The 25,765-nt window shown below is 39.3% G+C and overlaps 3 protein-coding genes and 1 non-coding gene across 4 annotated transcripts; 2 read left to right on the top strand and 2 right to left on the bottom strand.

The window, feature by feature from the left end:
- Nucleotides 1–4,532: 4,532 nt before the first annotated feature.
- LOC118404517 (endoplasmic reticulum-Golgi intermediate compartment protein 3-like) lies at nucleotides 4,533–21,217 on the bottom strand. Its single transcript, XM_035803644.1, has 14 exons — nucleotides 20,986–21,217; nucleotides 20,169–20,239; nucleotides 18,950–19,037; nucleotides 18,088–18,204; nucleotides 17,457–17,488; nucleotides 17,189–17,262; nucleotides 15,343–15,508; nucleotides 14,520–14,577; nucleotides 13,852–13,883; nucleotides 13,444–13,540; nucleotides 8,181–8,245; nucleotides 7,241–7,377; nucleotides 6,665–6,720; nucleotides 4,533–5,509 (listed from the first exon to the last, which is right to left on the bottom strand). The coding sequence occupies exons 1-14, from the start codon at nucleotides 21,080–21,082 to the stop codon at nucleotides 5,430–5,432; spliced, it is 1,170 nt and encodes a 389-aa protein (XP_035659537.1). The 5' UTR covers nucleotides 21,083–21,217; the 3' UTR covers nucleotides 4,533–5,429.
- Nucleotides 8,668–8,739, bottom strand: Trnap-cgg. The gene has a single exon. It is a non-coding gene; the product is annotated as a tRNA-Pro (tRNA).
- On the top strand, nucleotides 8,930–12,330 carry LOC118404518 (reactive oxygen species modulator 1-like). The gene is made up of 3 exons (XM_035803645.1): nucleotides 8,930–9,156; nucleotides 10,034–10,188; nucleotides 11,303–12,330. The coding sequence occupies exons 2-3, from the start codon at nucleotides 10,052–10,054 to the stop codon at nucleotides 11,409–11,411; spliced, it is 246 nt and encodes an 81-aa protein (XP_035659538.1). The 5' UTR covers nucleotides 8,930–9,156; nucleotides 10,034–10,051; the 3' UTR covers nucleotides 11,412–12,330.
- A 628-nt stretch (nucleotides 21,218–21,845) lies between the features above and the next one.
- LOC118405089 lies at nucleotides 21,846–25,077 on the top strand. The gene is made up of 4 exons (XM_035804490.1): nucleotides 21,846–22,071; nucleotides 22,536–22,649; nucleotides 23,245–24,248; nucleotides 24,628–25,077. The coding sequence occupies exons 1-3, from the start codon at nucleotides 21,888–21,890 to the stop codon at nucleotides 24,213–24,215; spliced, it is 1,269 nt and encodes a 422-aa protein (XP_035660383.1). The 5' UTR covers nucleotides 21,846–21,887; the 3' UTR covers nucleotides 24,216–24,248; nucleotides 24,628–25,077.
- Nucleotides 25,078–25,765: the final 688 nt, after the last annotated feature.

Genomic DNA, 25,765 nt, shown 5'->3' with positions numbered 1-25,765 from the left:
AACCTAAAGGAAAAGTACAGCTGTATAACATTTAAACCATAAACTAAATCATAAAGTTTACCTTCGGTTGTATATGTACATATGACAAAATATATGATATCATCGCACAAGTAACGTCCAGTCGACATATACATAAACGGAGGACATAACGGACTGCCACATCTATGCGTATTTTGTAAAATTATTGTTTATTTTTAACAGCTAGATTGTGGCCAGTCCCTATAGAGTATCTACAAATTATTTAAAAAATTGTATAGCAGCAAAGGTACTATAACGAATAGCTGCACTTGTGTATATTGACAAGCGTGAATAACGACGCTTCCTTGTACAAGTGGGGCGAGTAATGTTTCTTTATAATCCAGTGTTTAATGCCAATGTCAAAATGATATATTACCAAACGGTCGTAATTCGTGTCTACGAATTTGTGACTAGGTTATTCTAGTGATGCGTCACGTCTGGGATTAGGATTCTCGCCAACATTTAGAACTAAAATCAGGACAATAGTAAAATAAGTTATTTCACTGAACTTGAGTGTTCTTTGAAGATTTTGTGAAAATTATAGAATCTAGGTCGATTGTCTATCATAATTTTAACATTCCATCGAATTCTACGCCCTTATAAGTATGATTGCAAGTAAATGTCTCAATTGTATCGGTGATAACAATGATAGATCTGTTTCGTAATGTGCTATAAAGTTGTGTCTTTTTATACATATAAGTATACAGGAGGTAATAATAAAAAGTTCTTTTGACGAATGTTTATTATTGGACGGGTATGAGCAAGTAGTTAAAAATTGTATGATTGGGAAAATCATTTTCTGGATGTCTATTCATATCACGTTTCCATTTCTCTCTAACCATATACTTAAAAAACAAACTCGTGTATTAAGCAAGTGCTGTAAATAAAAGAGACTATGTCTTATATTATTCCAATCTCTTAGTTCTCCATGTATTAAATGTGACCGAAAATAGACATACAGTATTTGAATTTGTGCCGTTATGCAAATAACGAAACCATCGAGACGGTACTAACAATACCCCAACAATGTCGTTACACGTCACATATCCACTTCTTCACTCATTAATATTCGTGAAGCATATGCTGTGGCACACAGGAGGTATGCAAAGAACTTTTGCACTAGATTGGCATTGATTGACAACGTCCCAAAGGCTCCGTGGAACTCTAAAGAAAGAGCAGTCATTGCAATGTACAAAATGCTCTGTTAGCATGAGGCCAGTTGATGAGTGTGAACATATTCACGCTGATGACTTAGAAGCATATTCCAAATCCCAAAGAAGACATTCCAAAGAAAGAATAAACATCAATTACAGCTGTTGAAGTTGTCCTAATCTCCAAACATATTTTAGGTATGGTTCAGTATTTCAGTCGTTTTATATACTTCTTATTGGTCCTCATTTTTCTTTACTAGCATTCCAAAGCACCGAGACGGATCAACTTCATATACGCTAAGAATATCGCATTTTATGAGGACTTGGACCAACTAGTCGAAATTGCTAAAATATTTGAATCCTTTCGTAGTTAAATTTGAACACAAATGTCAAGAAACAAAAAAGAAAAAAAATATACATTTTCTGCATGTAACAATAACTTCTTTGCAACTCAGTCGATTTTCGTATATGCACAGTTGTCCTGTCTTTTGACTTCATCCTTAGTTTCAAGATTTTGTCAGCCTCCTTCAAGTTTTCCTAACGGATTACGGAATATCGAATGCGACAAAAATAGGGTGCACGTGAATGATTGATCAAGGAATTAGAACAATTCTGGGCCACAGAAGACCTAATTCCTGGAACACCCTTAATTCCTGGAACATTGCCAATTCTTTGAACATTTATGAACCACAGCAGACCTATATATACATACAGAGAGAGAGAGAGAGCCTATCATAAGGAATATATCAATTTCTGTCAAAATCATTGCACCACCGAATACCTAATTCCCGGAACACTCCTAACTCCTGGAAAATTCCTGCACCACTAAATACCTACTACCTATAACACTCGTAATCCCTGGAACATTCCTGAATCAAAGAAGACATAATATTAAGAAACACTTCTAATTCCTGGAATATTCCTACACCACAAAATACCTGATTACAGGAAAACTCTTAATTCCTGCACCACTGAGTACCTAATTCCTAGAACACTCCTAATTCCTGGAAACTTTCTGGACCACAGAAGACCCTATTCCTGAAACATTCCTTATTTTTGGAACATTCCTAATTCCTGGAACATTCCTTATTTCTGGAACATTCCTAATTCCTGAAACATTCCTTATTTCTGGAACGTTAACATTCCTAATTCTTGGAACATTCCAAATTCCTGGAACATTCCTACTTCCCGGAACATTCCTAATTCCTGGAACATTCCTAATTCCTGGAACATTCCTAAATCCAGGAATATTCGTTATTGCTGGGCCACAGAAAACCCAATTCCTAGAATAGTTCTGGCCCACAGAAGACCTTATTCCTGGAACACTCCGTTGTGACATGATAATGACCGTATTCCTCCCACAGAGCCATGTTACTCTGACACCAGGGGAAATATTTGGCTTGTTTCTTCATCACGAGTCATCAAAGTTTTATGAGTCTCATCACACTGGGATCAACGGAATGATTTAATCAATATAGAAATGGACTGTCTTCTTATTTCTCATTCGGGTAGTGTCTTACGGGGCACTCTTCACTTTGTTGTAAGTCTCGCTCTAACTGGATCCAATTGGCTCAAAAGGCGAAACATGAACACATAGACAGGATTTAAAAACAATATTGGCTTGGGTTCGGGTATAGAGTAAGTGGGATTTGGCAAGTTGCAAGCAGAACTAAAACGGTTAAGAAACAGTTTTAAGAAACCTTCCATATACTCCTGCTGTCATCCCGTAGGTATCCGATAGATCGATTTCCCTGAATTTTTGGAAGATGCATGACAAATTTTTATGGTTCTTGATTATTTTATATTGTATTGTTATTGTAATTGTTGTAATCAATTCTGTGTAAGTCCGTCTGCACTTAACTTTTGTAGGTCAGGCATTACCAGCGCGAGTTGTCTAGGCTGACCCGTGTAATAACTTGTGTCATTGTGAAGAAAGAGGAGAGAGAGAGAGAAGAAAAAAAAAAAGAAAATCATGTACATACATACATATTCATACTTGTTAACAAGTTAGAGCATTTACATAGTTTTGCTTCCATTGTTTTCTTTCATCAGTTATCATGTAATCAGCAAAAAATGGTTCTTTTTCAAATTACGCTAGACTAAAAATCGGACGATACAATTCGAGAATTATTCCCTCCTAAATTCAAACAGACGTACTTGTCTTCCATCACAAGCAAAAGAAATGACAACATTTTAAGACATTTATTAAAGCACACTACAATGAAATAAACATCTTACGAATTGCACTATGACACACTACCAATTGCACATGCACAATTATTCACAAAGAAATTGAAGCGATATAGCAATTATATACAACTCAAATGAAACTATGGGTGTACAAGTCAACATATACATGCACAATGCATATGCTGTATACATTAAGACAGGAAAGCTACACAAAACGGAATGTATAATAAGCTGCTATAGATACGAGACATGGCGTCAACGAGCCTTGATGCATAATTTCCGACAAGCCTTCATAACAAGAGGAAGACAAATCGAAAAAAAGACACACAAATCATCTGTGAAAAGAAAGATTTTCAACTGGTGATAACCAATAAATAACTACTGAATCTCACTACAATTTTTACACCCTCAGAATAATGCATATCAGTCACCTCACCAATACTTCATTATCTCATTAAAATTTTACATACGTGTGACAGACAGACATTTGCTACTAATTAGACAACGAAATAGTTCATATTTTGTGCCTCTCTTGTGTTGGTATTGCTGTAGTTTAATATCGTTCCTGGAACGAAACACAGTTTGCAACATTCTCAAAAGAGTTTGCTGAGTCCTTGAATACTACCAACATAATCATTTGGTAACGTCTTTTCTTTGCCATGATGAATTCACCGTGAAAGCCTCACAACAAATGTTAACTACATCGATGTAAAGTAAAAATACCTTTAAGTTAGATATTCCTTGATTTACAGTACTTTTCTTCACATGTGTTACAAAATTATTTTTCACAATGTTTCCACGAAATGTGATTTGGCACATTATCATATTTCATGTATTCCTGTAGTTAAGCATTGTAGCAAAAACTTTTGCAGTCCTGGATAATTTTTGCACCACCACACAAAAGAAAAGTATTTAAACAGCTGTTCTATTTCATCCAACGAAAGGTGGTGGATGCTACATGAAACGTCTATTTGCCTGGGTAACTGTTATCTAATGTATCTTATTACCTGGATGTCTTAAACCTTCATGGAAGTAAGGTAATTTGCATTCATATAAAGCAGAAAAATTACTCTATGAATAAAAGATATCATTCGATGATCAATGATATAAGGCACAGACTTGTTGGAAAACGCCAAGACAAATGACTTCCTTGGGATTTAGTCTTAAATCAATTTCCAAACTGTGTTCTTCAAGATGTATGTAAAGATGCACAAATCCTTTTTAAAGATTTGTAAAATGGAATAAAATCTGTAACTGAAAATTTCAAACCAGAACAAATTTCAGTAGACAAAGACAAAATAGATCATGCAACTGGATATTTTTTTCTAAATAGATGTTTCAGACAGCATCCTCTATATCACATCAGCGGAAGACATTGGATGCTATTTGATACATTAGCTATTAACTCTTCAGAAAATTTATACTGTTGCAGGTAGGGTTGGACAAGTCCAATAGTCTGATCGTCCTTGGCATGTGAAAATGCTCTTTGGACAAGGGCATGTTCCTACCCCACTTGCCCGATTGGGCAAGTAAGATTTTTCCATGAGAGAGATTTTGATATACTTGTTACTCTTTGCATTCATAGCATCAAGTATGGTCAACACAGAAAAACTGAGTCAATAGTAAAAGAATTCCATTGCTGTAAGTGGAAATATGTAGAAAAATTTAAATTTCGGGCAGGTGAAAAGTTGGCTCGGGTTAGTCAATTTTTCATGTGCTTGCCCAATAGGAGATTCAAGTGAATCTTAGAAAACTTGTCCAACCCTGCAGTTGCATTATTTACTTTGTTAGAAAAAAATGATCTACCTGGATATCTAACCTTCATACTCCTGACCAGTATCATGTAGAGGGGGTGCCCAATAAATTTCCAGTAAATTTTGCAAATGAAGATTTGGTTTAAACACAATTTTGTAGCCTGATACCCAGCATTATCTGCTCCTATTGTTATTATTATCAATATTAATAATAGTAACAATCTGAGCAAGCACCAGCTCAATAAGGCTTGATCCCGGGCTACACCTTTAAGTACCTATCTTTATTTGGTTTAAAATGGTATCACACGGGCGTTCATCATGACGCCTTCCCAAGGTCTATTTTCTGTTGGATTGCCCGTGCTGAGTGGTAGATGAGGGAGTCGATCAGGCCGGCAACTGGAACGGTAACAACAAGGCTGTCAGAGATAGCAGACTTCACCCCCTCTGGCAGAGGATGCGAACACTGTAAAGGTCCTTGTGGCAGAATGTATGTAGAGAAAGTGCAGCGATGAAAAAACACACACACATGCACACAAATAGATACAAACACACAATCATACACATACAACCACACATGTACACACACATACACAGAGAAACACACACACACAAATAGATGTGCACACACATACACATAGCTGTGCACACAGATATACACAAAAATACAAACACAAAGGGAAACAGACAAACACACACACACACACATATACACAATGTATTACATGCACAAACACACACACACCTGAATCTGCTCATTATAAAATATCCTATAGTATAATTACCTCATTTTGATGCATTTTCAAATCTTCATAGGAAATACCATAAAGCATCACCTTTGTGTGATATTATCATAATGACACTATCATGCATGAGTCACTGACCTATGGCATTTCTTAATCTAGGAAAGCACAATGTCAATATGAATTATTTCAAAGCAATACAAAATTGTTGCATGAATGAGCACAGTGCAGTGATAAGTCTGCATGAACTTACAACCATGTCATATATCAATATAACCCCAACGGTGCTGTAATACACTGTACGTACAACTACTATAGTACTGCTATTACAGGAAAACCCTTATCGAGCATTATCATGGCCAAGATATGACACAAATGTACATGTCAAACAGAACACCAAGTACAATACAAGTCTGAAGTTTGACATCATGACTTAATGATGGAATTAGTTGACACTTCTTTCCACTGACAAAGCTTGACTTGCATCCGGCATCCTTGTTACAGGTTATCTTTTACAATCATTCCAAACTTCAGAATCTCTTCAAGTCTCAAAGAAAGGTGAATACAGTATCAAATAGATGAGCTTCCTGCAAACTAACAGACTAGACAGTTTGGCACCAAAGTAAAAAGAAGGGAGAGACTTGCAAAATGTGATCCGAAACTGAGACTTTAAGCTTAAGCCATATAATAGTAACATAAGATAGGATAGATGATTTCCTCAATGAAGCTAGACAGAGAGATGTCTAGGAGAACATTGTAAATGATTTATTATTGGTTCTACAGAAGAATGTTCTAGAAAGGCAGGACTTACCTGTGAATACACCTCCAACAATGGCACACACTCCAGTTAGGAAGTGCATAAAAGACCTGCAGGAAGAAAAAAAGGAATCTTTCAAGTTTTTTTTTATTTTTATGGTGAACAATGTGAGGACATACATACATGTACATGTACAAAATGTCAGTTCAATAAACCTTAATCTTCCTATGCAAAAGCTGAAACATGGCAGCCATTTTGGAACCTGGTATAGCGATTTACAGAAAATGTTCTTTTGACTAGCAAAGAGTGCATAACCATCGTAGTGTATAAATAGCTAGTTTTCATTAACTTTGCTTTTCTGCTTCTCAAAAGAACTGTTTTTGTGAGCAACAGTACAAGGTACAAGGTTGCTGTGTTTACTATGAATTCACAAGCTGAAGAAAATTAAGAACGGGAAGTATGATTTGTAAGATTTAATTTTAAATATCATCAGAAGGGTGCCGTATATTGTGCAAACATATTTGTCTATTGAATTATACTGGAATAATTGAATGTAATCAAGAAATGTCGTATTTCAGAGTCATAGGCACTTTAAATTTGGTCAGTTGAAACAATCTATGGATGCCTCACCTCTGTTTTTCTGTGAACTGCACCATCATGGGTGAGAGTTCGTACAGAACGAACACCCCGGGCAGACCCTGCTCTCCTGACGAGGCTGTTACCTGCTTCTGATGTTTGGTCACAGAGAACTGGTTGGTTCTCACCTCCTACAAACAGGAAAAGATCCCAATATATTAATCTAGTTGTTAGGATTTGGCGCTCTCACTGCCAAAGCCCAGGTTCGATTCCCGGTGTGGGGACCAATCCAATGTAAGAAAGGTGTAGAAACACAAAGAAACAATATCCTGACTACCGGGATTCAAACCCGTACCACATCCGCGGCCAGATCACAATCCCAGGCACTAAACAATTACGCCAAAAGGCTTAAGGCCGTTTTGGCATGGTCAGTTTAGCAGTCCTTGAACCCCACTGTTACAATTGGGTGATTGTGAAGCTGCATTGCAAAAATAACTACTAGTATCTAAAAAGTGTTATGCTGTGTCTCAAGCAATACACTTGGAATTTGACCTGACTTGCGGTACAGAATGTAACAGTGGTGTTTAAGTACTGCCTATCGTCCTTGCCCAAGGGCACTAGTGCTTTTGTGGCGACAGCAATAGCAGTCGTGATTTGTGATCCGGCTGCCCGGTTCGGCGCGGGTTCGAATCCCGGGAGTCGGGATGTTGTTTCTTTCTGTTCTACTCGCCCCTCTGGTTGTTTCAAGAATCTGCTTGTTAGAACAGAGAAAAATTTCACCCCAACCATCCATAAAATGTGCAGTTTGTGTCATGAAACAGGTGAAAAGGTATTTTCCTAACCTTGCATGACAGATTTAACAACGAAAATCAAGACGAGCATTTAAAAATCAGAAATTTCAACCTACTCAAAGCCAGTTTTGAAACACTTGGAAATGTTTATCCATATATTTGCTTGCTTTGATCCACAAAATTGTGAAAACATGTCAACTTACCTGTCCACTAATTTTCTTGTAAATTGTTGGGACTATTTTCACAAAGTATTGATACATCATGGAACCTGGAAGAAGAAAAAAAAAACACAATATAGGTCAGTAATAGTGTAACACCAAAGTTCAAATTCAAGTACATGTACTGCAGTTCATACACAACCTGATAGGAGGCACTATTGAATAGGGGAAAAAGCTGTGTCAATATCATGCTGGCTTCATGAAAGGAGCAAAGCCATGTCAGGAGTTAGCATATCTTGGTCCTTCCTTTCTGTATCATGTTTAGAGAAGCAGATGAAAGACAAGGTGAACTTTCAAGGATCATGCACAAGTAGAAATGCATGTACTTGCAACTACATTTGCATCCATAATTTTTGTTAGAATGGACAGAGAATGTGGGGGAAAAAGGAACTAAGCAACTAGAAACCGACAAAACTTCAGTGTGAATCATTTTTTGTCCGGGATTGATGAATAAAGGTCACCAAAAATACCAGGGCTTGACCGGGAGTCGAACCCGGGACCTCTCGCACCCGAAGCGAGAATCATGCCCCTAGACCACCAAGCCGCTACGCCGGGTGGAGCGATTTCCTTCGCCTTTGAATAGCCCAAACTAATTTCCGCATTTCCTATGAATATTTTTAGTTCTTTGATACTTTTTAATTGCAGTTTTACACAATAATTCACAATAACTTCGTCAAAAACGCGCCAAAAACGAAGCTACCGCAAGCGCAAGCAGTGAAAGTGAAACGCATTGACCTCTTGACCCTAGCCGCACAGCATGATGGGATACAACATGGCCGTCTTCTGAGTCTGTAGTGACTTCGCACCCTTGAAAAATCATTTATTTGTTCGTTTTTGGCCAAGTTTACAAAGTTCAACCCTTCTACGCTGCTTTGTTATAACACAGGACATTACCTCTTCGTTTTGAGCGATTCTCTTGCCGAAAAACGGTAGAACAATCGTCATTCAGCCTTTGATTCAGGTAGGCAAGGGGTCACGAAAAAAATTTCGAGTGTTGTAGTTCATGTCGTAAGCAAGACTTTTCTTTCGTCATATTTTTTCGATACTATAGTGTTACAGTACCTTTAGGACTTAATGTTCTATGAGTCCATGGAATACATCTGTAGTTTTGCTTGGTTAGAGTCGTGTAGTGCTATGCTAAAGTGATTGTACATGTTGTCCTTGGAGAGTTTTATATACCAACCACGCTTACGTGCACTGAAGCACGTGTCAGTAAAATTTACCAGATGTAGCTTGTTTGTAAAAGTTGTAACAATCTCAGCAAGGTTTTAAAAATATGCTTTCCGTGAGTAGCAAAACGAGGCCAGCAATTCATGTCCATGTTCTTATTCTAGTTTTGACACGTGGTGTTTAAAAGTACTATTTTGTGGGTTTAAAATTTGCTACTTATTTGCCCTCTGAAAAATTTAGGGTCAAAACATGTTATTTTTGCTTAGCGAAACCAAGGACGTTATATAACTTCCTTGGTGAAACATGCTAATGTTGAAAAGCAAAAAATAATAGGCAGGAAATATTTTTTCACAGCATATGATATAGGGAGCACCTTTGTAATGTTGCAAAGCAACTTATAGCTAGCAGAAGAGACATAAGCATTCTTGCCCTGAATATTTTTGAACTCACAGAAACACTATTCCCTACATTTTGAAGGCCAAATTTGATGAAAAAAGGTCTAAAATCTTTAATCTTTGTTACAAATTAATAGGAAAACATCTGAAGCACAGCATAGGGGACCAAAGTCACAGCATAGGGGCTCCCTATGTATGCTCAACTGCGCTTGCAAGAACCCTGGCTTTCCTTCTCTAACAATAAAATCTGTTGTTTTTTGTCATATCCCCCAGGACTACAAACACAGCACCATGCCATCAGTAGGGAGTCACATGCAGCAGTATGGACAGGGCCCCAGCTGCTGGGACAGGATCAAACTCGGCTTCGGGATCGGATTTGCTGTCGGCATCAGCGCTGGGGCGCTCTTCGGCACATTCGCATCACTGAGGTAAGATACTTTTTGCTATATGTATAACAATTCCTATGTTCTTACCAGTCAGTGTACGAGGGGCGTGCAATAAGTAATGGTCCTGACCCATTTCCCATAGCAGGAGATTAATGAAACTTGGCACAGTTATTAGTCTTTCTCTTCATAGGAATCACCCAGAGTTATGCATTTCTCCCATCGTTTGATGCAGCTCTGGACACCGATTTTGTAGGACACCCCAGGTTGGTCCTCCAACTGATGCCTCATCAATGGCACAAGAGGGACGACCAGGTCTGGGAGCTGTTTCCACAGACTTCCAGCCACGTTTGAATTCAGGATGCCAGCGTTTTACAAGGTCATATGATGGGGCATCATCACCATAAGTTTCATTTATTTCATCAAAAGTCTTCTTTGGTGTGCGTCCTTTCAAATACAAAAACCGGATCACTGCGCGACACTCAACTGGTTCCATTTCGCACCTGGTCCATTTCGCACCTGACTAAGTTCAAACACCAGTAAATCAGAAACCACAATTAGTTCAGAGCTGTCTTTTGCAACATAACCCATAGAGATATGAATTATTACACATACAAAATTTCATTTAGATCAGACAACTGGAAGTGGGTCAGGACCATTACTTATTGCACGCCCCTCGTATGAATACCAAGATGAGGCCATTTTGATCAGATTCTATGAATGACTGAATCTGCACATGCATCAATATTGGTCCATTCCAAGAAAATGCTTAACGTTCTACCAAACTAGAAAGTATACAAAGCAACTTTAAAATGAGTTAATATAAATATCAGAAATAAAAGACATATGAAGTAGAATACCATAGTAGACTAAAAAAATTAAAGAAAATAAGAAAAGAAAAAAAAAGATGTGTAATTTTGTGTCAAGCAGTTAAATTTCTGTATTCATTCTCCATGTACATGTAAAATTTTTGGAACTGTCAACACTATTGCACCCCTGCACACATTTCGATAATGCTAATATGACTAGACAGCTTTAACTTTATTGCAATATTGGTTAGTTTTCTTCTTTTTAAACCTCCTTGGTTTCTTGTGAGCAGAAATATGTCTTTTCTATACCACAATGTAATTCCTGTATCTAAACTTGTTTTTATTTCCAGAATGGGCCTGAGAGGACGAGAGTTCGTGGGACAAGTTGGTAAAACCATGATGCAGAGTGGAGGGACGTTTGGAGTCTTCATGTCCATCGGAACTGGCATTAGGTGTTAGAGGGGGGTACTGCTATTGGGGGGAATACTATCTCATTCTGGTTGTAAAATTATGGCTCAAAAGAATCTTCCAAAATAATGTTGCGTTCACTTCTGTCAAGTGGAATGTTGAAAAGTGGCATAGCAACATTAAGGAGGAAATATCTTACTATTTAGTGCAGTGTTCTCAAGAGGAAAGTATGATTTATAGATATACTATCGCTCAAAGAATCTACCAAAACTTAAATGTTGTGAGCACTGCCATCAAGTAGAACCTTTCACTCTAAAACATCCTAGTTGTAACTTTTTTCTTCCACACTTGATCAAATTGCTGCAAAGATATTCCAAAAGGAGTCCTAGAATATAAAGCTGAGTAGAAAATGATCAAAGTCATAGTCTCATTGATAGTAGTGATATCATGGGATTTACAGTGCAAAAGCATAATAAAGGTATCATAAAAATGAAGTCCATTGCTGCCATTGTTTATTCTGTGCAACATGATATATAAAACTGGTTTGATATTTTGTTTTCTTCTTTGAAAAACCTTCTTCCTTTAACACATTAGTTCTATGATTGATATTAGCACAAATGTAATTGTAGGTCACACATTTGTTAACTAAAAGCGCTATTTCTTGTGCTTCCCTGTGCATCTGCTATCTGATGAGGGTCTATGACTGAAAATGATGTTGAGAAGACTCGAGAGAAATCTGAGAAGTTTTTGTATGGATTGGAGGAGTAGTAGTAGGATGAGTGGGACCATGTCACATGTATCACAAACCTGAAGCATTACAGCAGCATAATGTACATGTAGCTACTCCTACTAGAATTCAATGGTTTTAGATCTAGCGTCATGAGACTTTGTGCTTCTTTTCATATAAGGCAAATTTAGTTTGAATTCTTCTGAGGATTCCAGGTCAATAAATTCATGGTTCATGTATATGGCTCAGACAATGTGTGGGTATATTTGTGTCCGAAGACAACTTGTTAGGTTGACCAAATGCTAAAAACAGTACTTAAGGTACCTCCTGAAATTTGAGTCTAAAACAGGCATTGAATATCAAAGGACTTGGATATGATGAAATCCAAGATGAAAATAATGAAAACCCTCTGTGCTATACTCAAATATTAACATTGCTTTTCAAGAAAACAAAACTTGCAATGTCATAAATAAAGAAAATACCCAATGCAAGACACCCAGTCCAACAAAAGACAAAAGTACATGTACCTATACAACAAGTCAGAACCATAGTGTCACAGCAAGTAAATTTTATGGATGACATCAGTGCACCCATCAATTTTCATCTAATTTCTGACTGACTTCTTAATACAGGAATAAAAGACTTGTTGACTACAGTGATACCATGTGCATGTATATCACTACAATTGTTACAATGTTTATGGTGTCTATATTGAAAATTAAGGCGTCTTTGTAACAGTCACAACTTGTTTTGCCTTCTCACATTAGTTTTGGAGTCTGGATATCATCTATAAAACTTACATGCTGTGGCCTAAAACCCAGGGTTGGACAAGTCCACTAGCCCGATTGTCCCGGGCAAGTGAAAGTGCTGTTCGGGCAAGTGCATCAGGCTTTTAGCTAGGATTTTATAATAGGGAGTCCAAACTTATTGGTGAGTCGCGGTAAGTGACTATTGTAGGGGGGGTCTGGTGGCATCCACCTTCCATGGTGCAGAGTTTTTGATGATTTCAAGTTAAAAAAGTGCATTCTTAGGTATCCCAAGAGGCAAAAATACTGTTCCAGAGGTCACAGTAGAAGACTGTGACCACAGATGACATGGTAGCATCCCTGGTCAATCAGAATTTCATGCTTGTCAGACAATTTTCTCCCCAGTGTAAGGGCGTCCAGGGGCATAAAATTTCTTGTTATTCTAAGAAAAGTGCGTCCAGATGACGCGTTGACGCATGCCTGGCTAAAAGCCTGAAGTGCATGTCCTACCCGACTTGCCCAATTGGGAAAATTTATGTGCTTGCCCGATAGGACAAGTGAATCTTTGAAAACTTGTCCAACCCTGAAAACCACTGCAGTTTTTGCTCACCTTGTTTCGCTGCTACCATGTGCCCGTCTAGTGGGTTGACTCTACCTGGGATGTCTGTACCAAAGCTCAGGTGGTTCACATGGTGGCTCAGGTTAAACTGGAACACAAGTATACGTACAGAGTACGAATAGTTATGCAAAACATTGGTCTGTATACAAAGAGCTCCTTAGTAAAGTAAAGAAAAGAAAACTCAAGTTGTTGCCGTGATGTAAATTGATGTCACATGTTTTGCTCTTTATTTGCGATTAACTTGAGCTTGCTCGTGTTGGCATGATATAAACAAAATACAACACAGGGTTTTCCATATCTCCATCAGTCGTGGCCCCTTTTAATACAGCATGCACTTGTCACAATTCACTACAAGTTGTTTTATAGTGTCAGTGTGCATGTGAACTGTAAGGTACCCACCTTTTCTCCACCAAATGGTTGTAGATCATGTACTATGGGGTGGTAGAAACAACTAATAGTTAATACAGTGTAATACTGTAAAACAACAAATTGAAAGTTCATCTGTGTCGGTAGAAGTCATTCTGGGTTCAAGTTGAGTTTTAAGGATAGGACAACTCAACTGGTGAACAGTTGATCATTAGCACTAGGGCTTGACAACCATCTTTTAACCGAGACAGGTGGCGCCACAGACTTTCTGCAATTTATGATCCACAGTTCACAGAGTCACATGTTCTATCTACATAACATGGCATCATTCACAGTAGCAGGGGGTTGCTCATTCCTTGACAAAGATTAGAATTGGCCAGTCAAAAATTTGGGTAAGTCCAACTTTTATGTTAGAAATTACAGTTGAACTTTGATAAAGAATAAGAATCTTGTATTACGCATTTACAGCTATTCATTCTGAATGCTATGGGCTAGTGATGCATACTGTAGATGATAAAATTGTTTTCTTTGCAAGTTATCAAATCTAGATCTAATTGTATTCCTCTATCAGATTTATCATATGCTATAATTTTTTAAAGGTATGGTTGTACAATGTATGTATTTATTTTATTTTATACGGTTGCATATGACATGTATAATCACACATGTAACATCCCCCCTCCCAGCCCAGTGGTACGTACCATGAACATGATGCTGTTGAAAACTTTTCCCTGGAGCAAAATGGAAGTTTCCTGCTACCTGCAAAAACATAAACACTTTTATACTCAAGAACATACTGTAAATGCAGTTTGCATTGGTTTTATGTTCACTGTTTTCACATTGACTACTAAACTGTAAACTAAAACCATGGCAAAACTTTTTGTTTCTCCTTGTCTAAGCGCTACATATGTAGGAATATGTACAGTGCATGTATGGTAACAGCCAGCACTACCAAAAGTCACTGTTCTGTCTCTCTAAAGCACTCTTAAGCTCAGTTCCCATAGTTACCAGACAAAATCTCCTATCCCTGCCGGTGGATTACTACTTGCAGCCGAACCCAAGGCAATCTCGACATAGTCACCCAAACTCATACAAACCCATCAAGACTAATAAAGACTGTCTCAAACATTCATATTTCCCAAGAACCACTATCGATTGGAATACTCTACCATATTCAACCACCCTTCAAGCTAATCCCATTAAGTTTAAGGAAGAGGTGTTGCAACACCTGAGGAACGGTCAATAAACAGCAGCACTACACCCTGGATGGTTTGCCCCAACACAAATAAGGGGTGTTATCCAGTACAAGAACAAGAAAAAGAACCAACTGGCTAGCAGTAAAAGTGCCTGTGTTTCCATTACTGTATACAGCATGTGACTATAGCGCATTCACAAACTAAGAACCACTGCAAACACTCCATTTTCTCCCTACTGTGATCTAAATCCCTGCAAGCTTAAAGACAGTCAGTTATCAAACTCATACTGACTTCAATATATGTGTGTGAACAGTCTTTAACCACATACCTTATTTACTTCAAGGTAGCCGTAGACTTGGCAGCCCTCGTTTTTCTGCTGCTTGAGTTTTTCCGACCATCCCTCCCTCTTACACTGCTCGATGGTGTCAGGGTTGTTGAAGGCCCAGCCTTTTCTCCTGTAGGCTTCTCGAACGTCCTCACATGTGTTGCAGCATCTACAGGGATGTTACTATTGTTAGAATACATTAAGGTCTCATTGATGAGTTTCTTCTTCCCATAGACTTCTATGTTATAATTCGTGGTTTAAATGGGCGCGTTCATAATGAAGCTACGTAGACTTTCAGCAGATTTTTCATTCTTTGTCGAGCACATTTACCCTATATCGTTGGAAAAAATAGCCAATATAAACTATATGTAGGAACTTTTTTTATAGCAATTACAAACTACGATTAGTCAATCCCCACAAAAGGCACTTTTTCGCTCCTAGTGTACAACCGCACCACTCAGAACCCACGACTATGTACCTCTGACCTAGCGCGCGGCTGCAAAACTTTACCTGCTAATTTCTTCAGTTACAAACAAGCTTTCACCAATCTAACTTTTGAGATCAGTTCCGTTGGCTAAAAGGGATTTTCTCACTGCTAAAAACACGCGTCCATGCAGCCGTTTATTTTTTGGCTCGGATCTCTTTCAGGGTACCCACTCGGAGTAATACATCAATGAGACCTTAAGCCCCCATCACAGAATTGAGCTCGATTGATGTGTTGGCAAGCTCCGAATCGGCATTTTCGGACGAAGAACGACCAAAGTCCTGGCAATTACACGGACCTAGGCCAATTTTCAGCAGCTCAGTTGATGTTTGCGGGTCTCTCAAAGCTGGGTTTATATTCAGCAGGAAATTCGACTCTCACATTGTCCATGTCTGAGAGATGCCATCATGCTACCATCTCATGGGGGATACATAATCATTAATGTTGGATAGATGTCACCCGAGCCCTGGCCAATTTGTGACGGCTCAGGCTCGATGCTCAGGCGATTTTAAACTTGGTGAGCTATAGTTGATCTGGAAATTTGGCCCGACGTGTTTACTTGAATTGTGACCAGGGCTTTAGCCAGCGTCCGTTTTTCCGTCAATTGACGGAAATTTGCTGCGTGTGACGGAAAATTTTCAAAACCAATCCGTCAACCTTGACGGACAAAAATCTGATAAATGCTCCTTGGTGGAAGCTACAGGCGGCTTGGAGACGCTGTCCACGGCCGTAAAAGCCACACTCTGTTTGTTTTGCTATTGTTATGATTGTTGACAATGTGTGTCGGTGCCCTTTCGCATACAATAATCTCATTAAAACCCGTTTTTCAAGGTCTCGGCTCAGTCCTTCTAATTAATTTTCGCGGTTTTTGCGACGATTGTAATTGGCTGACGGAAAAAAAATTCGAGCTGGCTAAAGCCCTGCTTTAAGGCCATGTTGATTTGATTGCATGGATGACGTGCACGCCACATACATCAATGTTTGGCTGTTTCTACAAAAAAAAGTTTTCAACCATACTGTAAATCGTACAAAGCAACTGCAAAATAAGCAAATACCGTAAATGCATTTAAGTTCACGGGATTTAATTTCGCGGTAGCGGGAAAATGGACTTTTCACGGTGGTCTTAATTTCGCGGTAGCACCATGCACAGAATAAGTCTCTTACTGTTATGGAAAAATGTTCGCGGTGGTTTTAAATTCGTGGTGGAGCGGCCGCCGTGAAAACCGCGAAAATTAATCCATCGCAAACATTTCTGCATTTACAGTATATGCCACACACAATGTGCATGTAAAAGACAATACTAACCCAGGAAAAAGAATAGAAATAATAGAAAAGAAGAAATATAAAAGCACAGTAATAACTTACTTTAAGTCCTCAGTCTCAGCTCCATAGCAGCTCTCACACACGTCTGCTGTCTTGTTCTCCAGCTTTTTTATTGCCTGCATGAACAACCCCATATTGTTACAAGTTCCACCATATTTACAGATAGCTGTACCTTTTCTATATATGATTGAGTGTAATATTATGTTATTATATCAATAAAAAACTTACCATGTACACAAGATTATACTGAGAACATGAAATCTGGCTGCTCTTAGCAGTCTTTCCTCTGTTCTAGTTCTGTTCTTCTTACCTGCATAAACTCATCTGATGGGTCTCCTAAATCTGAAACAAAAACAACCATGTACTTCAGTCTTACATATTCTTCAGTAAATGTAAATGGACTTCCTTTAGAAGATTGGCAATTATACACATAAGTACACATTGTTACAGTATTATGATGCGTTGTTACGGTACAGACACGGGAGGGACCAGTAATTGGAGTTGTGCAATCAAGTGCACTTTGTGTACCCTTAGCCTGAATAGATTATTGTTTAATTTTTTAGAATTACATGATGTATTTTCCTTGACAAATTTGATAAAAAAAAAGGTTTGTTTTGCAGAGGGTAGCTGATATCTGATACAGTTAGATCAGTGGCACTTGATCATGCCAATACTGCGGAAAGTGACTGTTCTGTTACATTTGGACAGTTTGTGACTAAAGTGACTAAACAAATGAACAAATAAACAAATAATGTTATCACAAACTCAAAACCACCGCAAACACTCCATTTTCTCCCTACGGCAAAATTGAATCCCTGCAAACTTAAATGCACTCACAGTATGTCAAAATTACTGAGTACAGAATATTCATGTAGTTGTCAATCATACTGCAATTTGATCATAAAATTGACGCTGATTTCAGGTTTGAGCCATCTCTTCACCTTCTTTCTCCGGTTCATCCAGGATGTTCCCTTGTAGGTCCATCCTCCTCTTGAACAGATTGTGGTCCACGTCTATCTGCTGTTCCCCTGCGATGTCCATGGCATCTATACTGAGGTCTGGGAGGGGAAGGTAAGAGGACACAAGTTCACAATATTCTATCAAATGCGAACACAAGCATCAGTACATTTTAAATGGGCAATGGGGGTGTAAAAAGGCTACAGCCGTGGCGCGTTGATACACCCAATCCCTTGATCTCAGAAGTACTTGGTCCACCAAGGAGGACTGGATGTTGATGTTGTAGCCGGGTCATACCAAAGACTTGTAAAAATGGTACATACTTCTTTCTCTGCTAAGAGGAAGAGTCTGGATTATAGCCCTGAAGCTAAACACACCACACTATGCCCTTGCTGTAGTGCTTACACCTATGTGTGGCCCACGGCTTAGAAGCGGATGGGCACCGGCCCCAATACATCTTCTGATCAAGGAGGTTGACCCCCTTGTTCTGATGTATGGGTAACTTAAGCTTCTTTTAGCTTTAGGGTGTGTGAAATAAGCATGCTGACCAAATTTTCAGGATGTACAGCATTGAAGATGAAAAAAATCCTAGGGGGCCTGGGTTGAGGTGCATGGTTCCCCAGCAAAATGTTGAAATCTTGGATCCTCTAATAAAATGTCCCTTCCTCATACATTTTGAGGGGAAAATCTTGCTGGTAGACTAGGCTTAGTTTGATGACATTTCTATCAGCAATGAAATACAAAAAGGTTTTGTCGTCCCCAGTATACTTCCACCATGTCAAGTGCCGAAGACCACTGGAACAGATACTCATATTAATAGAGCTTTTTTTAGAATATGTAACTTACATGCACAAGGTACTTTATGAAACAGGATATCGATGTTAATTCTCATCTTCTCCCCTCGTGATGTGTCCACAAACAGCTCCTCTGTTACCTGGGGGATAAGGAAGAGGAATCAGGTCAAAACTGTCTCAACTCTCAATCCTTCTGGCAGTTAAGGCAGCTGCCTTCAGCATGGTGAAGATTATGATGCCTATTATCAGACATATCAATATTATAACAAACTCATATTTTTGGGTGGGCTGACTACTTTCTCTTCACAATTTAGCCCCTTCAGAGTAGTCTTACTGTCTTACAATAGATGGGGGTAGATTGTAAGGGGCTAGTGTGGCTGCCATTTGTTAACACAGGTGACCTCAATACGACACCAACAAGGGTTTGGAGCAGCTGCCATTTGGCACTAACTCAGGTGACCTCAATACAATAATAATTGCCAGTGGGTTAGGGCTGTCCCTCAAGTAGGAATTTAAATGGAGGCCTCGTGTTTGGATAGAGCCACACCTTGATCACCCACCACACTTATCACAAAGAGTGGGGGTCCATCCACAGTGTACAAAATACTTTTCTGAGCCGGGTTGCACGGTGTGCAACCTGGGGCAAAACTAGGTTGCACAACTGAATTTCAAGTTGCACCACCTAGAATTCACTATTCAGAATTCAAAATGTCCATCTGCCAAGAAATCTGCAATTACTGACATGTATTGCTGCTATGAAACAGAGCTGCCTCGGTCCATTTATTTCTTCCAACTAAATTGACAACAAAATCGAGTTCTGAGGCTCAAAATCTAAGTTGCGCCCTGTGCAACCTGAGTTTAGAAGTAAGTTGCACCAAGCAAAAAGTAGTTGCAATGTGCAAGTGTGCAAGTAGGTATTTTGCACGCTGATCTAAGACAGAGTGTAAGTGGTTCAAAACCTACAAACCTATGGCTACACCTGGGGCAATTGCTGTTGTATTGCGGTCATCTGAGTAAGTGCCAAATGGCAGCCACTCCAGGCCCTTGTGACAGTCGTGTTAAAGTTGCCTGAGTGAGCGCCGAATGGCAGCCGCAATAGAACCTTATTACAGTCGTATTGAGGTTGTCTGAGTGAGCGCCAAGTAACCCCGGCTATAAGTTCCTTACAATTTAGCCCCTCAGAGAGAGAGAGTGTAGTCGGACCACCAAATAACAGTAACATTTGAGTAAGCTTGGATGCCTTGATAATATAATACAGATATCCTACCCACCTCCAGAGTCAGGTAGTACTGTAGCTCCGATACAAACAGGAGGATCATGAAGAATCCACTGATTATGGTTACTGTGGAGACAAATAGATTGGAAGATTAGAACACAAACTGTTTCATATAAAATCCTTATCATAATCTTAGAAACATTACCCAGACTAAGGTTACCCTCTATAATAGTAAATCTATATGTCTATTTGTTTGATATTTAACATGCTGTACACAAAAATGATAATCTAATTCAGAATTAATGTTAAAGCTCAGTGGTCCTTTATAATTTTATTTGATCAGCTGCAATTCAATCTCAATGCACAACATACAATGAGAAATGAGATTTTAATATACAGATGATGAACCACAATGGTATAAATTCATGTCTTAGACCATCTTTTAGAATTCTGGTGTGCTTATTACTTAGGCTAATTTTGTAATAAGGAAATGATATAAAACAATTATCCAGTCTCAATCAGGCACATAACAATTTATTCTCTTTGATTACCCTATTATACATTCACGTATCAACAGATGTTTTGCATGGATACATACACAGTCGCAATTTATTTGTTGATGTGTAGGTTTAGTTCCGTATGGATATGTCGATATATATTGATCATGTTATCTAAGCTACAGCTTACAATAAACAAAGACAAAGCGTTCCACAGTCAAATTATGAATACACATGTTATCCAACTAACAACTGCCTTCTTTCTCTCTTTATGTAATAAATTTATGGATGTTTTAACGACGAATAGAAGCTATAGATTGTCTTTATTTTTATGAAACAGGTGCTGTGGGGAGGGGGGCGGTATCCTGTACTCACCGGCTGCTCCGCCGAAAGTCTTCACACGAAAATCGTCCAGGGTTTTGGGGTAGGCGTCGAAACGCCTGAGTTTTGCAGCCCATTCGTTCGTCTGCATCGTGTAGACCTGAGATCTGCGTCGCGATCTGGACTGGGAAGGGGAAAATTGTGCGACAACAAGCCAAGTTGGCGATCCGGAAAGTTTGAAGAGGCCTCTTCGCACATGCGTGAAGAGGATCACCTTTGAACCGGGAAGTGTCTGCAGTTTGGCTTAATTCCGCAAGTCGGCGTTTTTGACACGTGCTGACCCCGTTCTGCCAAGATGAAGGAACGTGTAGAGTGCAGGACTGTTCTGAAATGTATTAAAAGACGTGCTATCCCCTAAGAGATCCTAAGATTGTGATGAAAATGTGGGCTTACGGCAAGGGATACGAGTTAGTCGTTTCAAATTATTATGCATGACTGTAGTATTTTTAGAATTATGAAGAGAAATTAACTCAATATAATACCCTCCTTGCTCAAAAACTCCCTTTAATTCAATTTGATTCGATTTATTGATATTGCAGACATGGCAAACCTATGCAGTATAGCTAAGTGAGTCAATAACCAATGCTACACTTTCTTCCGTCAATGATGTTAAGTCCCTCTCAAGGATGTTCCAACTTCTGGTGTGATGTTCCAACTTCCGGTCACGGCCAAATGATGTTCTTCAAAGCCCCGCCCACCTCCGTCAAAGTGTACCGTTGAATGAACAAAAAGATTTCACTGACACAACAGTCACCATTTCTCATTGGTCCAACTTATGATTTCCTCACTACCATTGCTTAAATCGCTAATTATGATTGACAAACAGGATTCGTCCATTACCCTGATTTACATAATAAAGGCTAGCGTGGGTATACTTGTTTACGACCAGTTTCAAGATGGCTTGCCCAGGAGACGACGACGACTTGCAATTGGCGTGGAGTGATTATGATTCCAGCGATTTAGAGGAGGATTTCCAGGAATTAGAGCGGAAAGAAGCTGTGTTAAGTAGCGAAGAAGCAGATAGCCGTAGCGATGATCACTGGGAAGCCAGTAGCGGAAAAAACGTGTGCGGTAAGTGCGGTAAGTCAAGTAACTTACAAGAACTCTGGCTCTGGGCATGTCTGGGTGACACAAAGCAAATGATCAAGCCAAAAAGTAGGCTACAATTGAGTACGATGGTTCCTTAGGTAGTTTCTTCATGTTTCTCATCCTTGTGTTATGCGAAAAACTCACAGTTGTAAGATTATAACGCCGAAAGAGGCCATGTGGGAGGGGTTTTTTTGGCGACGCCTCAGAGGCGTACCTAAAATTATGATCTGGTGTGGTGTGCAGATTTCTAGACGAGAGTATGGTCACTTGAGGAGTTTAGGAGGAGACTGAATGATTATTGATGCACGTGGGGCTAACGGCTACTTAATTGTATAATGTGAACATGTGAAGTAGCATGTATTTTATTACCTCCTAAGATTATTATTTATCGGAAAATAACACCCTCTTCTGTAGTGGAATGCCCCTATGAAATTTATGTTTCTCATCTCATGTAGCTGATGAAGCACCACAGGCAGTGACAGCCAGCACAAGTGATGGCCAGGGGAGACCTAGCCATATGGCATCTACAGGACCAGGCTGTGCTAGCAAACCCCATCCAAAACTCAAAGGTACAAAATCACTGCATTTTTTTCTGACTCTTTGTTCCCATTCTCCTACACAGAGGGACCACAGTCATGTCGAACTCCTTGTGGTCACCTCTGCTATCTGACACACTCAGACCAGTTCCTAGCCGCCCTGCTTATAAATATTAATGAGCTAACCATTATATGGGCAGTCAGCCGTTGGGATCGGGCGTAGGAGGATGGTGCTATGTAAGACGTAACATGATTGGCTGATAGCTTCCCAGCGGCCTTTGTGAGATGGCTTTCGTAAACAGAAAGCCCAAGAAATGCCTATTCTCTGATTGACTGACAGCTAGTTTGTGGCGACAACCATAGTAATCACTCGTAGGCCATGAGATAGCAGGGCCCCAATAGGCTGATTTAGCTAGCCGTTGGGGACCGTGCGTAGTAGGATGTTTGTTCCAAGACATCACATCACACTGTTAGTTTTGGTGACTGTCTGATGGTAATTTTGACTGGCAAATATCGCTCTGAATAGGAGACTACATAGTACATGCACTGGTATTATATTTACCTGCTCTTACTAGTATGATGGTCATGTGTCATTTTTTACTACAATATTTGATGTATATTGTTTCAGTAAAGAGACCAGCGTCTCATTTTCGGGAAGCAGATGCAATGAAGGAAGGACCAGGACTTGTCAAGGATGCCCTGGTAGCCGCCACCAAGTATCCTCCATTCCTGTTGAAGATAGGGAGTATGGTTACCCCCGGTAACACAGCAGCAAACACAGCAGAAGCTATGCTCAAGATTTGGGGGACCGTTGACTCTTCTAGGTTCATCACAACACTGTGTACTTCGTTGTGGTCTGTTATCAGTGCTAGAGAGAAGTCTGTTCTGAATAGTGCATGTAACGAAGCCATGTATTCAGCGTATCATAAGTACTGTACTAGTGAAATGCACCATACATTGTGCAACACCTTCATGAGTAGTATTGGTGTGAATCCGTGCGTTTTGCTGTACCAGTTTGTTACAAAGAGAGTTCAAGAGGGCATCTTGCATTTGAAGTACAGTGCCGATATTTCTAATGATACAGACACCAGTGTTAACATGACATATGCCGAACGTCAGATTCTAAGGTATATCGCTGGCTATATTCCACATGCAATGCTAAGGCGCTACCAGAAATACAGCAACAACATGGTAGCTAAACTGTATGTATCTTTCTTGAAACAATGTAGCGTTCCACCAACCAACTCCTCATACACAACTTTCCTGCAATATGCCCAAGGGTGGATCAACACTGTAGATGATGGTAGGCTGTTTACTGTCACAGATGAGGTATACTTGTTTTTCCGTGCAGTAGAAAATGTTGTCAGGTATACGGCAAACCTTTGCAAAGGCAGGTTGACCAGTATTAAAGATGCCATTGTAAGAAACCTTGAGGTAGACGTTGAGGTAAACAAGTACTGGTGTTGTTTAGCTTCCAATTCCATCACAAATGAGAAGGCCAGTATTGCTTTGCTGGAGTCTTTCCTATCCTACTATGTGGATATCAGATGCACAGCCTTTGCTGATCTCTCTTTGACATCCTTACTCAAACCAAACTGACCGCTCCATTTGGCTGTGAGTTTGGATGGGGATCAGGGTTGTAGCCAGCACCTGTCCTTCAGTCCTTTGAAGTAATTTTGCAGCTGGGGACTGAAAAAAAATTTCCCCCAATTCTTCCCCCTGACAGACAAAAATTGATATGTAAAGATATAAAAAAACTGAAACCCATGTGCTCTTCTTCACCAAAACAGATGCCATTGAACAGCTAATAGTCTACAAGCAAAATTTGCACCTCAAAATGCAGGAATTAGTGTTTCAGAGGGTCTTGATTTTAAAATTTTCTGGGACCCAGACCCCCTAGAAATGACGCGCAACGTCACGCCATGCCTTCGGTGCTCGATAGGATTCCCATTCAAAATCAAGGGGACTGAAAATGATTTCAGGCTGGCTACAACCCTGATGGGGATACCATACTGGTATCTTCGAATTTAGAGGCGTTTCGGTGACTTGTTTGAAAGTGTCAGTTATTGAGCAATACTGACAACTACTTTTGCACTTGTGACAAGTTGTAAATAAGGGAGATGTGGGTTTATGTGAAAAGTACAGTGTGGGATTCCATATATAGATTGTGTATAGAGGACATGTACACCATTTGTTGTAACCTCTAATCTGATTTAATGGTATTGCCCTTACTGTGACTTATTGTAATTTTCACACTACTTGTTGAACATGTAACTCAAAGTTGTTGGATTCTTTACTGTTTATTCAGGCATTGTACCCAAACAAAGTGTACATGTAGGTACAGGTATGGGTCCAGGTTTGTATCTGTAACTTAAACAAGTTTGACAAAACACAATGTAACGTTATCTGTTGATACATGTACTAATGATAAAAGTAAGTTGCCAACTGTCTTGTTTTAGTGATAAATCATAACAAAATAATACAATGCAAATTGTGTCTTTCTTTCCACTTTATTTTGAGCAATGAACTCCACAAAACATGAATGCCGTTCGAGATATTTTAATGAGTAACAAACAACCAGTAACTTTTAAGCACATGTACGTTCATAATCACTTAAACGTTAATGACAGTCGTACAATAACGAACTTCTAACAGTCATTTTGCATCGACCACATTAGTTTGGTTCTTCCATCCCGTTCTCTTACGATCCATAATGTCCATCACAATTAACAGTTCAACCAATGAAATCATAGCAATTAGCACTCAACCAATGAGCGAGTGACAGCTCACACCGCGATCTTGGTATATGGTGACGTCAGTGTCCCGACCCAATGCTAGTCTATCAGTCAAGTTTCGTCCAGTATATACGTACTGTGTGAAACTTGTTTTCTCCCTGAATTTCTTGGCAAGACAACTTGCTCGTCGTTGAGCGGGCCGACATGTTAGAGCACAAATGTCTGTAGCTCTTGTAGCCAAGTTGTGTCCAGGTCTTCAGTCGTGTAACAGATTATGCTCATTCCCAGTCCATCGGAGTTTCTTCTTCATATGAGGGTCTGCATGCCTTTTTCCGTTAAGCGTTACGAGCCATTTTAATTCACCGTTAATCGTTACCGACCCACTCTAATTCAACGTTAATCGTTATCGGTATA

This window comes from Branchiostoma floridae, chromosome 17 (genome assembly GCF_000003815.2).
Source record: "Branchiostoma floridae strain S238N-H82 chromosome 17, Bfl_VNyyK, whole genome shotgun sequence".
NCBI lineage: Eukaryota > Metazoa > Chordata > Leptocardii > Amphioxiformes > Branchiostomatidae > Branchiostoma > Branchiostoma floridae.
The sequence above is the reverse complement of the archived record's forward strand: the minus strand, read 5'-3'. Positions and strand labels throughout refer to the sequence as shown.

Bases quoted from the DNA above. Each gene is read 5' to 3' on its own strand.
- LOC118404518 (XM_035803645.1), top strand. From the start codon at position 10,052: ATGCCATCAGTAGGGAGTCACATGCAGCAGTATGGACAGGGCCCCAGC. The intron at 10,189-11,302 runs GTAAGATACTTT...TTTTATTTCCAG, and splicing joins GGCACATTCGCATCACTGAG to AATGGGCCTGAGAGGACGAG.
- LOC118404517 (XM_035803644.1), bottom strand. From the start codon at position 21,082: ATGCAGACGAACGAATGGGCTGCAAAACTCAGGCGTTTCGACGCCTAC. The intron at 19,038-20,168 runs GTGGGTAGGATA...CTTATCCCCCAG, and splicing joins AGTACTACCTGACTCTGGAG to GTAACAGAGGAGCTGTTTGT. The intron at 18,205-18,949 runs GTAAGTTACATA...TTCCCCTCCCAG, and splicing joins TCATAAAGTACCTTGTGCAT to ACCTCAGTATAGATGCCATG.
- LOC118405089 (XM_035804490.1), top strand. From the start codon at position 21,888: ATGGCTTGCCCAGGAGACGACGACGACTTGCAATTGGCGTGGAGTGAT. The intron at 22,072-22,535 runs GTAAGTCAAGTA...CATCTCATGTAG, and splicing joins AAACGTGTGCGGTAAGTGCG to CTGATGAAGCACCACAGGCA. The intron at 22,650-23,244 runs GTACAAAATCAC...ATATTGTTTCAG, and splicing joins ACCCCATCCAAAACTCAAAG to TAAAGAGACCAGCGTCTCAT.